The sequence below is a fragment of the Melospiza melodia genome, chromosome 4 (assembly GCF_035770615.1).
Source record: "Melospiza melodia melodia isolate bMelMel2 chromosome 4, bMelMel2.pri, whole genome shotgun sequence".
In the NCBI taxonomy this organism is placed as follows: Eukaryota; Metazoa; Chordata; class Aves; order Passeriformes; family Passerellidae; genus Melospiza; species Melospiza melodia.
The window spans coordinates 12378838-12391727 of NC_086197.1; the positions used below are offsets into that span (position 1 = coordinate 12378838).

The 12890-nt window shown below is 41.3% G+C and overlaps 1 protein-coding gene across 3 annotated transcripts in view; it reads right to left on the minus strand.

The window, feature by feature from the left end:
• The window catches only part of PHF21B (PHD finger protein 21B), a 133903-nt gene continuing 121013 nt past the window's right edge, over positions 1-12890 (minus strand). For all 3 annotated transcript variants that reach the window (XM_063153927.1, XM_063153929.1, XM_063153928.1), the window contains 6 exons: positions 11996-12050; positions 7857-7879; positions 6352-6510; positions 5595-5670; positions 4403-4506; positions 1-2243 (listed from right to left, as the gene is read on the minus strand). In XM_063153927.1, coding sequence (XP_063009997.1) covers positions 2019-2243; positions 4403-4506; positions 5595-5670; positions 6352-6510; positions 7857-7879; positions 11996-12050 — 642 coding nt within the window. In that variant the 3' untranslated portion in view covers positions 1-2018. The remainder of the gene's footprint in view (positions 2244-4402; positions 4507-5594; positions 5671-6351; positions 6511-7856; positions 7880-11995; positions 12051-12890) is intronic.

A 12890-nucleotide genomic window follows, 5' to 3' on the forward strand; every position in this document is an offset into this window, starting at 1 on the left:
TGCCAGGAAATTCTCAGTCAAGTTTAATGCATCATAAAGAAGTAAAACTACATTGGCATATTTAAGACAAACACTTTTTTTTTTTTTTTTCTATGCACACTATCCACTGGACAGCCCCCTTTTCAAAATAACTACTTTTAACAGTTGAAGACAGTTTTTCAGAAATTCTTCACATATTCAACCTTCTACAATTTTCCTTTATTTTTTTATTTGTCTGAGAAGGAAAAAAAAGATTATGAAACCTGAAAACATCTACATTGCAAGCCACTCAGAATGCATAATTGCATACATTAACCAATGTATAACAACTGTGTTTTACTTAGTTCACTCTATTCATCAATAAAAGAATATAAAAATCTTGTTCAATCGAGAGTTGTGTATTAAAATAGATTTGTTTAGTACTGCACAGTTTCTCCCGGAGTTGTGAAAATGGTTGAAGGGACCTTGTGCTTTCTGGGCAACAGAAAAAGCCAGTCCCTCGTGTTCATTTTTTTTTTTTAATTAAAAACAAAAAAGGCTATTCGGCACCACGTGATATGCTGATGTGAGGGACCAGCCTTGTGTCCTGCTCTGGTGGCTTTCCATAATTACCTGTTTGTGCTAATTGATGGAGAACTCACAGGGACAGGGACAATGGCACAGGGGGTGGGAGCTGGGAAAAGCAGGGTGTCCATCAGCACCTGCCCAGGCAGCACCTTGCAGAATCAGGAAGACCAGCTAGCAAACAGGCAGGTGCTCTGGGATTCTCTCAGGCCAATGCTTTACACTGCCCAAATATGCTAAAATCCAAAAAAATGTTAAAAAGGAATCAAGTTTCCAAAAACAAAATCCTCCCAAACCTTTTTAATTTTCCATGCCCTGTCCCACCCCTAGAAGTCTTGTGTCTGAGTCTCCAGTTTAAGAAACAACCCCTTGAGGCAGTTTTTATTTCCCTGTACCATTTCAGCAGATATTTCTACAAAAAACCCCTACCAACCAACCAAAAAAACCCAAAGCAACAACAACAAAAAAAAAAACCAACCCAAAAAACTCCAAACAAAACAACAAAAAAATCATGTTGCATATCTTTAAAAATGCAGTACAAAAAGGTTATTTTTTTGGCATATTATCTGTACTGACAAGAAACAAAACCCAGAATATTTATTTGCTTTTTTTTGTTTAAAAAAAAATCCAAAATTAATAAAAAGACAGAAAACCACAAAATAATCACTTCAAAAAATGAAACCCAAACTGTCAAAGGTATCCACTGTTATGGTTGACCTTGCACAAACACTCCATGAGAAAAATACACTGATAGCAGAATAAGTAAAAAGGACCTGCAAAAGGAGTTTTACAGTCGTATTTTTTAAATATTTTGGAACGCATATACAGATGCATCAGCATGAAAATACTTCAATATTTTACTAGAAATGCTAACTTCATACAGTTTCTTTATTTAAATATCTGCAATTCTCAAGTCTAATAATACGGAAAAAAAAAAGATATTTTGTTTCCAAGGCTCTGTGAGTGTCCGTGATGCTGTTCTGGTCACAAAGACCCCATATCCAGGTCCCCTGAATCAATGGGGCCAAACTTGTTCCTCTGACATCCATGTCAAGGGCTAAGTAGCTCAGTTTCTGGTTATCTCACCGATTCCCCCCCACACCCATAGCTTTCAGCCCAACTACTTCTCTAATGCCTCACTAACTCCTCTCCCCTTGGAACAGAAAGCCTGTCTGCCACCACAAAAGGCTCTCCTGCCTCCTCTACCAGCCATGCTCCTCTGGTCCATCCTCAGTCATAAATACATTAAGGCCAACATAACAAAACAAAATGTGATAAGCACTGAAGGTCTTGGCAAATACAAAACTGCAGCACAACCCGCCCTGTGGGTGCCACAGTGACCTACAAACTGGGCTGCCTGCTCTGAGAGTCTCTAAGTGTATCAAAACTGAGATTGCTCCTTCTGCCCTTGGTTCCAGTCTCATCTCTCCTCTGCTGATGTGCATAAAGTTTCTCGTGGCCATTCCCACCTGCTGTCAGTTGTTGCCCTGTGATGGCTGCAGAGCTTTGTGCATGGCAGCAGAGGCAGCAGAGGGTTTGATCCAGGGGATGGAGAGCAGGGAGGTGGTGGTGGTGGTGGTCATGGTAACCTGAATCATCTGCTCGTTTTGTATCAGTCTAATGAGGGTTTTGAGACGTTCCAGTGATGACTGAGTCCCTTTCTGCTGGGCCATCAGGCTGGTTTTCAGCTCTAAGCATTTCTGTCAAATAAAGAGGAGAGAGAAGGAAAGACTGAGAATACATTCAAAATGGTGTCAAACATCTCTCCAAACATCCTCTGGTGCCTTGGGTGCACATTCTGCTCAAATGAAGTATGTTCTCCTTTGGGGAAAGCAAAACCACAGCTTAACAAATGGAGCAATCAGCAGTGCTGCACACACTGCAGCAGCTGTCTGAGGGAACAATATCCTTCCCAGGCCAAATGCATTTGGAGGGTGTTTCTGATTCCATCCTGTAGACAGGAACACCTTCTGCACTCCACAGAGATGCCTGGCACAGGAGGGCAAGAGCTGTGTTACTGAAAATACAGAAGGCACCACTCAGGTCTCTCACTCTTACCAAAGAACCCTGATAAATGCTCACCAGGATCCATTTCATATGTGCCACACATTTCAGGGAGTTGGCACTGTGAAGACACATTAATCTCACTGATATCTCAATGATATCAATATTTTTCCAGCAGAAAACTTTGCTCCAAGACACAACTGTCACACCAGAGCACTCACAAGAAAGCTTTCATCCCTCAGGGTGGCCACATTTCTCCCTGTGATCTCTTGAAATAAAAACCTCCATGCAAATGGGCACGAGAGCAGGAGCTAAATAAAGGCATCCCAAATCCTCCATTTCTCCAAGAAGAGGTGGGAAGAATCAGTAATTCTCCCATAAATTTCTGCATCCAGCACCCCATTCTTCAGTGAGGGACAGACCCACACCCTGAATCTGTCTCCACAATGAAAGGGGACAGTGGCCTCTAATACCTGAAACCTGTTTTCTTTCTCCCAGAGCACCCAGGATTCTGACCAGACCAATTTTTTCTCTGCAGATTGCTTCCCTTTGGTAATGGTCCACATTGCCCAGGGGTGGGGATTCTCCAGTCCTGGGGAACTGGGAAATGCTCACTTAAATATCAACCTGTTTGGAAAGCAACTGTGTGGAGCTGCTCAGAGGTTGGTTTAGGTACATGAAATTTCACATGAAAGATAAATTATGGTCTGTTTTTACCATTGCAGCTGTGGGTGTATGAGAGTGTTCTTTTTCACATAAATCTCTGTTAAAATATCAGAATGAAATTGCTCTGTGTGGGACACCTTTAATTTATTTTCTTCTTTCAAGTGGATACATTTCCAATAAATATAATCATTGGCTGATATTACCATTTAAATAAGACAGTGTTGCCCAGTGGAAGAACCTGATTCTGCTTAGGTTTCTTACTGATTTTGACAGCTATGACACACACCTGATAGCTGACAGCTTTTCTTTTTCCAAATTCCTCAGCTCACTGCACTCTCCTACCTATTACACACACATGTGGTTCCATTAGTGCTGCACACATGTACAGGGAATATACAGTGATGTCTTTTAACAAGTTATTGCTTTTCCTTCTACTCTGTTTTACGCGATAAATATTTTAACACGCCCCCTCTGGATAACTGCAATGGTGAAACACGCAGTGAGCAGTTATTCCTGCAGCTGCCACTTGGCTTTTTCCAGGGTAAGGAAGTGACAAATATTTATTGAGGCTGCCCTGCAAACTAACAGCTGCCTCTCAGGATGGAAGTAGCCCCAGATAGTTCCTTCGGCCATGAGGGGTAGGAATTGGGCTTTGAATTCAGCTCCTCATAGCACAATATGAGTGGAAGACACCTCCAGACAATATTTAGCTTTAAAATCAGTTTGGAGAGACAAAATAGTCATGGAAAGATGATACAACATTCAGTAAAGATGGTTATTTCTACTTAATACCAAGAGGTTTGAGCTAATGGACAAGCAGCTACCACCTGAGGACACACCTGTGACCAAACTTTTCCCCTGGAGGATGGAAGTGCCTTGAAGTCATTGGGTACCTCAGAGCTATAGATGCAACTACAAGGAAGGCAGCCATGGCTACCTGTGGAATTTTGTTGTGTGTATTTTGCCACAGAAATTCAAGTGATCCCTCCTCCTCTGCCTGCCAGAGTGGCTTACTTTTGTGCATAAAGAAAATGCACACGTACTTCCTCACAGAAAAACACATTCACACTTGAAAATCTACTGCTTGTGAGCTTGAATCATTTTCTAGCCACAAAATACAATTTTTTGGGGCTTAAATTCTTGATAAGCATCTCTTCAGGAGATTGTGTGTCCCCATCAGGTGTCCTACCTTCACTGCACTGTTGAGAAGTCGATCTTTTTCTTCCAACTGTCTGTGCTCACTCTTCAGCTCACTGCTCCTCTTTAATAACTTTCTCTTCTCCTCTTCTTTGACTGTGGAACAATAAGATTAAGGATGCAGAGGTTAAGAAAAGGATGTACTGTGCACTTGAGGACAGAAAGGTATTTTGCAGGGTGAGTTTAAGGTCTCATTAGTCTTTTATCAGCAGGTACAGCCAAAAAAATCTGGAGTTTCTGCCTGCAGGAATTTCTTCACTAAAAGGGTGGTCAGGCATTGGAAGGGGCTGCCCAGGGAGGTGGTGGAGTCCTCATCCCTGGAAGTGTCCATGGAACAGCTGGACATGGCACTCAGTGCTCTGGGCTGGTTGACAAGGTGGGATCAGGTTGGACTCAATGAACTTGGAGGGCTTTTCCAGCCTCAATGGTTCTGGGATTCTGTGCATGAGTCTGTGTCAATGGTTAGCACACAGGAGGACAACCCAAAAGGTACAGGGCATCCTTAAGGTGAATTAAAATTAATCCTTAGATTTCATGTGATCCTGGAGGTCTCCTAGAAAGAGGTGAGTGGCATTTAGGAAGAGGCCAGCCCCTTGGAATGGCAATAGTTAGTGACCCTGGCAGAAAAGCACAATTATAAGTGTGCCAGACCTCCATAAAGGTCCTTACAAATATGATCTAATGCCCCAAACAGGCTGTTGTAAGAGTGCAACAGGGAATTAAATGAAAACAATGCTCAATGCAGAGCTGTCACACATGACTCAAGTGGCTGCCATACCCTATAACACAGAAACAATGAGAAGCTGGGGTTGCTGTGGTGTCAGGGACACTAGCCTGGCATTGTGTACACACCCAATTCCATTGCTCTGCTTAGCCTGACTCTGCCTCAAAATCCTGTTTTCAGCACTGTTCCAGGGAAGGCACCCTTTGATGACAGCTTCCTCCAGCAGAGTGAAGTTCCTGAGAGATCACTTTCAACTTCCTTACAGAGAGAAGGCAGCAGAGGAGCAGATCAAGGGGAAGGGGACAGAAAAAGTCTGCTCTCCCCAGTCACTCATGGTCCCATGACCTACACCATCAGATCTGCCAGCATTGTAATGCTATTTGATATTTCAGCTAAGGACTCACACAGCGTTGCTATCAGGAGCAGGGAATCCCTTGTCAGAGGCTGAGTTAATCCCTACCTGTTTTATGAGTGACATAGGAGTGAACAATAGCCAGAGTTCCAGTCCATGGCACATTTTCATCTTTCTTTAAAACCTATAAGCTCAGGAAACAATAAAGGGTTAGGATTCCAAAAAAACATGCATTAATGTTTGCTCCAGCCTTACAGTTTGGCAGGACCAGAACTTGGGTCCTTGTCTCAGAACATAAAAGTTATCTCAAAGCTAAGCACAAGGAACTCTGTGGCACAGAACCTATACTTTAGTGTTTTAATAATTTTTTTCTTACTTGTGCAATCAGCATTATTCACAGCAACTAGACAGTTTAGCATATCTCACATAACTGTGATAAACAGTTGTGTGTAACAAATGTGATTTAAAGAAAAGGAAGTTTTCTCCTCACACCTTTCAGATCCACTGGTGAAGAGTGTCTTCTTCTGACACTGCCTCCCTCATCTCTAAGATTGACAATCTTTTGTCTGGCTGCATGCTGGTGGTGCCACTGTAAACAATGGAGCTGAAGGAACTGAAGGGACACCTTAAGAGGACAATTCTTAGCAATTACAGGCAAGCTACAGCACTCCCTGTATGTTCTAACTCTAGGATGGTGAAAAATACCATAAATAAATACTGCAAACTGTACTAAAAGCCTCTCAGTGCTTCTTTATCTAATGTAGTCCACTGAGCTACCACCATAGGTTAGATTTGTTTAGGGGTACACAAATCCGAGGTGTCTCCCATTTTCCCTTCTTGGTACACCATGCTGCATGTAGCTTACCTTCTGTTGGCACTTTGGGCAGACCCAGAGCCCTTTGGGGGCAGTTTTGAGGGGTGGGTCCAAGCAGTTGAGGTGATATGCTCTGGGACACGTGCCACAGGGCTGCAGGTTAACACCACGCTTGCAAGCAGTGCAGTGCTCATCATGGTGGATCTCGCTCTGCAAGAGAAGGGTGCTCTGGGTAAAGTCAATCCATTGAGAACTTCTCTCTACACAGCATTCAAAGCCTCTACTGCAGCAGACAGGCTCCTTCAAACACGAAATCTAACTGTCAAAAGGACCCTGACAGACACAGAAGACAGAAATAATAGATATATGATAGCAACAAATACAAACAACAAATGACCCAGAAGCAAGTCATAGAAATTGAAACAGAAACATAAAACCCTACTAATTAAACACAGGAGAGAGTCAACTAATACAGCCAGATTGTGACACAGGAATTATTTCACTTTTTTCTCTGCCAGTGCGTTACTACAACACATGTATCCCCATGCATGACTCTGTCCTGGATCAGAGTTAATGTGGGCATCACTCGTCTGTCATGCCCAAAGCAGAGGGAAGCATAAAGGAAAAGGGTTCTGGGGAAGAAGCACAGTTCCATGTTTCATTCCCATTGCCTCAAAGGGCAGCTGGGGAAACAGGAGGCTGGAGCACAGCCTTGGGCTATAAACCCTCTTTTGTGAACTCCTCTGGCCCCTTTCTCTCTGGCACTAATTGGTCTCTGCTCAGACTTGCTCTGACAATCTTTCTCCAACAAGACTGATTAGTGCTTTGTGTGAAGCAACACACAACATGAACTGAGACTCATCAACAGAGTTACAATGTCATGTAGTAGATTGCTATGCTAATCTGGTGGCAACATTAATTACTCTTTTTAATTAAGGAGACACTGATTCTGAAACTCTCCTGCCTTGTGAGCCATTACAAAAAATAAAAAATTTCCTACTGCTTTTCTAGGAAGTCAAATAGTAATTTTATGTTTCTCAATTCCAAAAGTGTGCTTTCATTTTTTGGAATACTAATTTAAAAGTTTCATGGCAGTTTTAGTCAGGTTTGTATCCTGAATTCTAAACGTGTCCTGTCAAAAAATCACTCTCCAAAATATTACTCTTCATAAACTACCTGCTCAAAGAATCCTAATTTTAACCCCAACGTAAGGAGATCTTATGAAAGAAGATCTCCCAATGTAAGGAGATCTTAATCTGTAGGAACTAGAATGGTTACTCATTTTTCTTACCAAATTTTCATTAAACTCATAAATCTGAACTAGCAATTTCTCAAGCAGTGGAGTCAACAAAGGGACTAAACTCAAGCCTTGCATGTTAAAGCCCAAGAGTTCATCTCTTTAAAATTCTAGCTTAGGGACTCAAAGATTTAGTTAAGTGGGAGAAGTGAATACTGCAATCAGGTACCTTGAGAGTGACTACAACAATCAGGGGCAAGCACTGAATACACAGTGATGAGAAAGATACCTGCTAATACACAAACTTTGCCACACATACCTTCCAGAACGAATCCTCATTTGCTAGCATGTAAAAGAAGGGCAAAAAACAGATCAGTGGAAAATACTATGCTGCAGTGGTTGCTAGTTCTCAGCTGTGGGAGTAATTTTAATCAAGATGTGGCATAGGAGATCAGGACATTGCCAAAATTAATGCAGGCAGTAAAGAATGTAACAGCAAGCAGTGAAGTTAGCATTTGAGATTTTAAAATGTACATTGCAGGAATCCCATGTCCAAAGGTCTGATGCTAAAAGATCATAGTATTTGGAATGTTCAGAAATTTTCATGCAGAGCTCCTCTCTACATGCCAGTAGTCAAAAAAGTCTTCCTGAAGGACAACAGGATGCTGTGTGTTGAAAAGGCTGGCCCTGAACCAGCAATGCACTCAATGTGGAGTGTGAAATGGGTGCCTCCAACTAATCCTTAACACAGATTTAAATGCTGAGCTGATTCCTGGACAAAATGGTCAGCTCCTGTAGGAGTGAGCGTGAGGGGATCACCAAGTCCTTCTCATCAGACTCCTCCCACCCAGAACACCAGTGACCTCTGGATGAACTGAGTCTGCACTGATTGTATTCACAGCCTGACAGGAACAAGAACCAGCAGAGCTCACTGGAAAGCAGGCCAAGCCTTCCATAAAAAAAAAAAAAAAAAAAAAAAAAGCCAGAAAAAATAAAGAGCTTTAATAGAATCACAGAATATCCTGAGCTGGAAGGTACCATCAGGATCATTGAGTCCAGCCTCTGGCCCTGCACAGACACCCCAAAAATCCCACCCAGTGCCTGAGAACATTGTCCAAAGTCTCCTGTAGCTCTGGCAGCCTTGGGGCGGTGACCGGACCCAGGGGAACCTGTTCAGTGCCCCTTCACCCTCTGGGGGTAGAACCTTTCCTGATATCCAGCCCAATATGGCCCTGGAACAGATCCAGCTATTTGCTTGGGTTCTTGCAAGGGCTGCAGCACACTGTCCCAGTGAAAAACACTTCATGGACAGGGATTTCTTTGGATTAAAGTGGAGGCAACCAAACTGATACCACTCCTGCAGAGTGCAAGAACAGGGCAAACACTGAGTAAATGCAGAAGCATCCTTCCAATGCTGGCAGTTTGTGGCTTCCCTAATGCTGAGCTTGCATCTTCATTTTTATATCTAACAGCCTCTGATAGATTTTTTTTTTTCTTCCATAAATTTCTCTCCCAAGAATTCTAGTATACTTTGGCAATGAGGTCCATAAATAATCACAGACTAATAAAATGTGTAGATGTTACTTCATATCTAAAAATACACACAAAGGTCCACCAATGTATGACACCATGATTACTCAGGGGATATAAATGTTATTCAGATAAACAGAGGCTTGATAATTGATGAATCTTTTGTACAAATGATACATGTCAGGGGATGTGACCTCATTTCAGAAAAGACATTTTCATTTAAATCAATCCTGATCAATTAACATTTTGATCAAAATTTACAAGAATTGTCCTCTTCTGTATATCCAGAAATGACAGTTGCTTCCTGGACATCATGGGGATTTTTTTTTTCAGTTTGTTTGTCTTTTCAGCTCACTTTTGCTACAAAGTTTTAAACTTCCTAAAACATGTCCACTTCCCTCTTTTAGTTGCTGAAAAATTAAACTGAAGACAATATTTTTAAAGGAGCACTTTATAAGAGAAGGGCAGCCATCTCTGCTCTGAAGCTGGAGAACTGCATCACTGCAGAGCCAAGCAATCTGGGACAGCACCTGCCTTCTGCTCAGTGCTTGCACAGCATCCAGCAAAACAGGGCTGGTGCCAGAAATATCCTTGCAGAGGTGGGGATAAAGAAGTCCATCTCAACATTCTCAGAATATGCAGAACTCCAACAGGTGTTCTGGATTCTGGAAAAACCAAAGATACAGGACTCAAACAGGAATTATGATTAAGGAGAGAGGGTGCTGATTTCCAGGAAGCTCTGAGACAGCTGCAACAGTAGACATCTGTCACTTGCCCACTTCCTTGCAAATAAAATGAGAAACATGTAATGAAAGGAAGGTCAGCGATATCAAAACCTAACTTAAACCCACCAAGGGGCTGAAGGCACAACTTGCTAATAATGCCATCCTGTCCTAATTTCTCACCTGTTTACATGGGGAAAACAAGTGCTACGATATGACAAACAATATTTACAATTTTAATTTTGAGTATAAAACTAAGCCAGGAATAATATTCTTTCCAGTGGGGCTCACATGCTTCCTGCTAAGAGGCATGTCATCATAACTGCTTACTGTAATAACCTCTCCTGTCCTCTGAGACCCAATGCATTAGAGGTAAGTAAAGTAATGCATATGGTAAGTAGGCCAAGTGTTTGTATCAAAAATGTGAAATTTTGAGGGCAGAGAGAAGCATTGCTGCCTCTCACTTGGTGCTCCTGTGGTGCAGGAAGTCAAGGCAGGGGCAGAAAGGTGAATCTCAAGCACAAAACATGACACTTGACAGTGAGATCAAGCAAACACTGAAAAACTGTCAAAACTTCATGTCTCAATTATAATTACCCCTGAAAATGCTCCTAATACTGAAATAATATTTGACTTAGATAAAGGTCTCTCTTCCCTTATCTCTATAGCTTCTCAGTAGAGAAAAAGTTATAAAGGCAAAACAAGGGCAAGGACAGAATTGAATTTCTTTACTGGCTTCTGAAACAGAAGTTTCTCACTTTCTTTCTTAAAATAGTACATGGGTCTTGTCTAAAGAATTAAACTATACGCAGCATTCTCTGTGTTTCACTTCTCATTCCCAACTCTTTGTCTTCTCTGTGTTGCACATTTTTTCCTGAAATGTGCTTCTTCCCCTGAGCTAATCATCAGCATCCCGAAATGGCTCCTCTGAGTTTGTTAATTCTCAAGGCATTTGCTATTAAGTTTCAGATATTAAGTTCTTATGTACAAGTCTGGAAGGCATCTTGAAGGTCATCAGGTCTAGATTTATGACTCTACCTCCTGGAATCATAAAAACTGGCTTTCAGTCCTTGTTACTGAAGCAAAATTTGTGGAAAATTTCTGATGCTTGAGGATGGAGAGCAGTTTCTTAAAGCCAGTCGGAAGAGGCAAAAAAAGTCTAAAATAGTAATAATTTTTTAAAATGTATTTTTAAGTACTTGGGGTTGGCAACACTACTTTCTTCAATCAGTTCTCTCACTGCATGGTGCTTAAAGTGCCTGGTTTAGGTTGCAAGATGTGGCTGGGGTTGTGTAATCTATTGCCATCTGTTAGAGGTGAGGCAGTTATCTGCTGTTAATTGGGCCAACCATTAAAACCAGGAGGGCCAGTTTTCTTTATCCCCTGCACAAACAATCCTCCCTCTAAAAAATGTCATCTGTTAATGAGCCATTGAGTCTCACTGCATAACTAATAAAAATTACACAATCCCATTATGAGACACTCTGCCCAGGGGGAGGAGCCAAGCATTCCTACCTGGATATAATCTGAGATTTGGAACACCAGAGACAGCCTTTTCCACTTCCCAGAGAAGCAGCTTTCTTCTCCACTGGATTCCCAGAGGAAGACCAAACCCATCTACAGCACCACAGGACCTTCAGAAGAAAACTCCACTCTTGTACAGGATCCCTGCTCCAACAGAACTACCCCTATCACTGCAGGAGGGCTGAGCCACCATTTAATGGGACTGTGCAACCATCACCCTGACCCATAGGGTGTCAGGGCCTATTCTGACTCTGTCAGTGTTGTTTTGTATTACTACATTACTATTTTTCTTCCCCCTAATAAAAAACTGTTATTCCTACTGTCATATCTTTGCCTGAGAGCCCCTTAATTTCAATATTATAATATTTCAGAGGGAAGAGGTTTACATTTTCCATTTCAAGGGAGGCTCCTGCCTTCCTTAGCAGACACCTGTCTTTTCAAACCAAAACAGTGCCAGGGATCAGATTTCCCACTGATTGCAGAGGTTTTGGATCCATCTCTACAAAACCCTTCCATTGTTTTTGCAGGAAAACAATTTCTTTTCACTCCATATTAAAAAATACAGTGACATTACACAAAGCAATGCTCTGTAGTATCCTAACAGTAACTCATATGAAATCCTACTAATAAATTTTCAACACATCATTAGAAGAGTAGTATATTCATTCAAAAATATGCTTACCTGTCGTTGAAAGGAACAAGGGATTATTCAAATAATTCGATGCAAGGCGTTTCCTCTGGAAGGGAAAAGAAACCAACCCCCATATCATTGCAGTGCTCTGGTTTTCTCTTACATTTCACATTATCAACCTCCATGGGCTTACCTCATACCTAACCAGCTCTCCAAAAGCTACTTAGAGACCACTGACACAGTCAGTCAAACAGGTGCATGATTTATCTTTCTAACAAGTTTTCCATACAGCAGTTTTTTGTTAAGAAGGGAGAAATACAAATTGTGAATGTTATTGATGGGGTTGCAGGATATGTGGTATGGATTAGTAAGGGCAAGACTACAGCAAAACTAACTCCAAGCCAAACAATGTCCATAAGGAAAAATTGTTGCTGTGAGATGACATTTTTATTTGCATATATAGAAATGGTGATGGGTTTCTCACCTTCATCTATATATATGCACTGAATATATGAGATATCATTTTATTTTCATAGCCTCAATAGCCTTTTTTTTTTCATAGGAAAGGGTTATATATATAAAATTAGAGGAGTTTTGCTACTGAATTTTTTATTCTGTAGTGAACAAACTATCCTCTTATAGTTGGGTGCCTGAGAGTCTGTTAATGAACTTTGAATAGATGTTTCTTTCTGCAAAAATTAACAAGCACAAAACATAACCATTTCCTATGGAAACAAGGCTACTGAGGCTATGAAAATAAAATGGTATCTCACTTTTTTAAGGAAAAAAGCTTTGAGAAGAAAAAGCACACCATTCAAGTGAAGACATAAGACTGTGATCATATTTTTGTAGTCAAAGTATCACTACTACAAATGCTGAGCTCCTGCCATTTTGAGGGGTGTTGGCAAATAAAAGGTCTAATTTACATGCAATTTCAATTTAAACA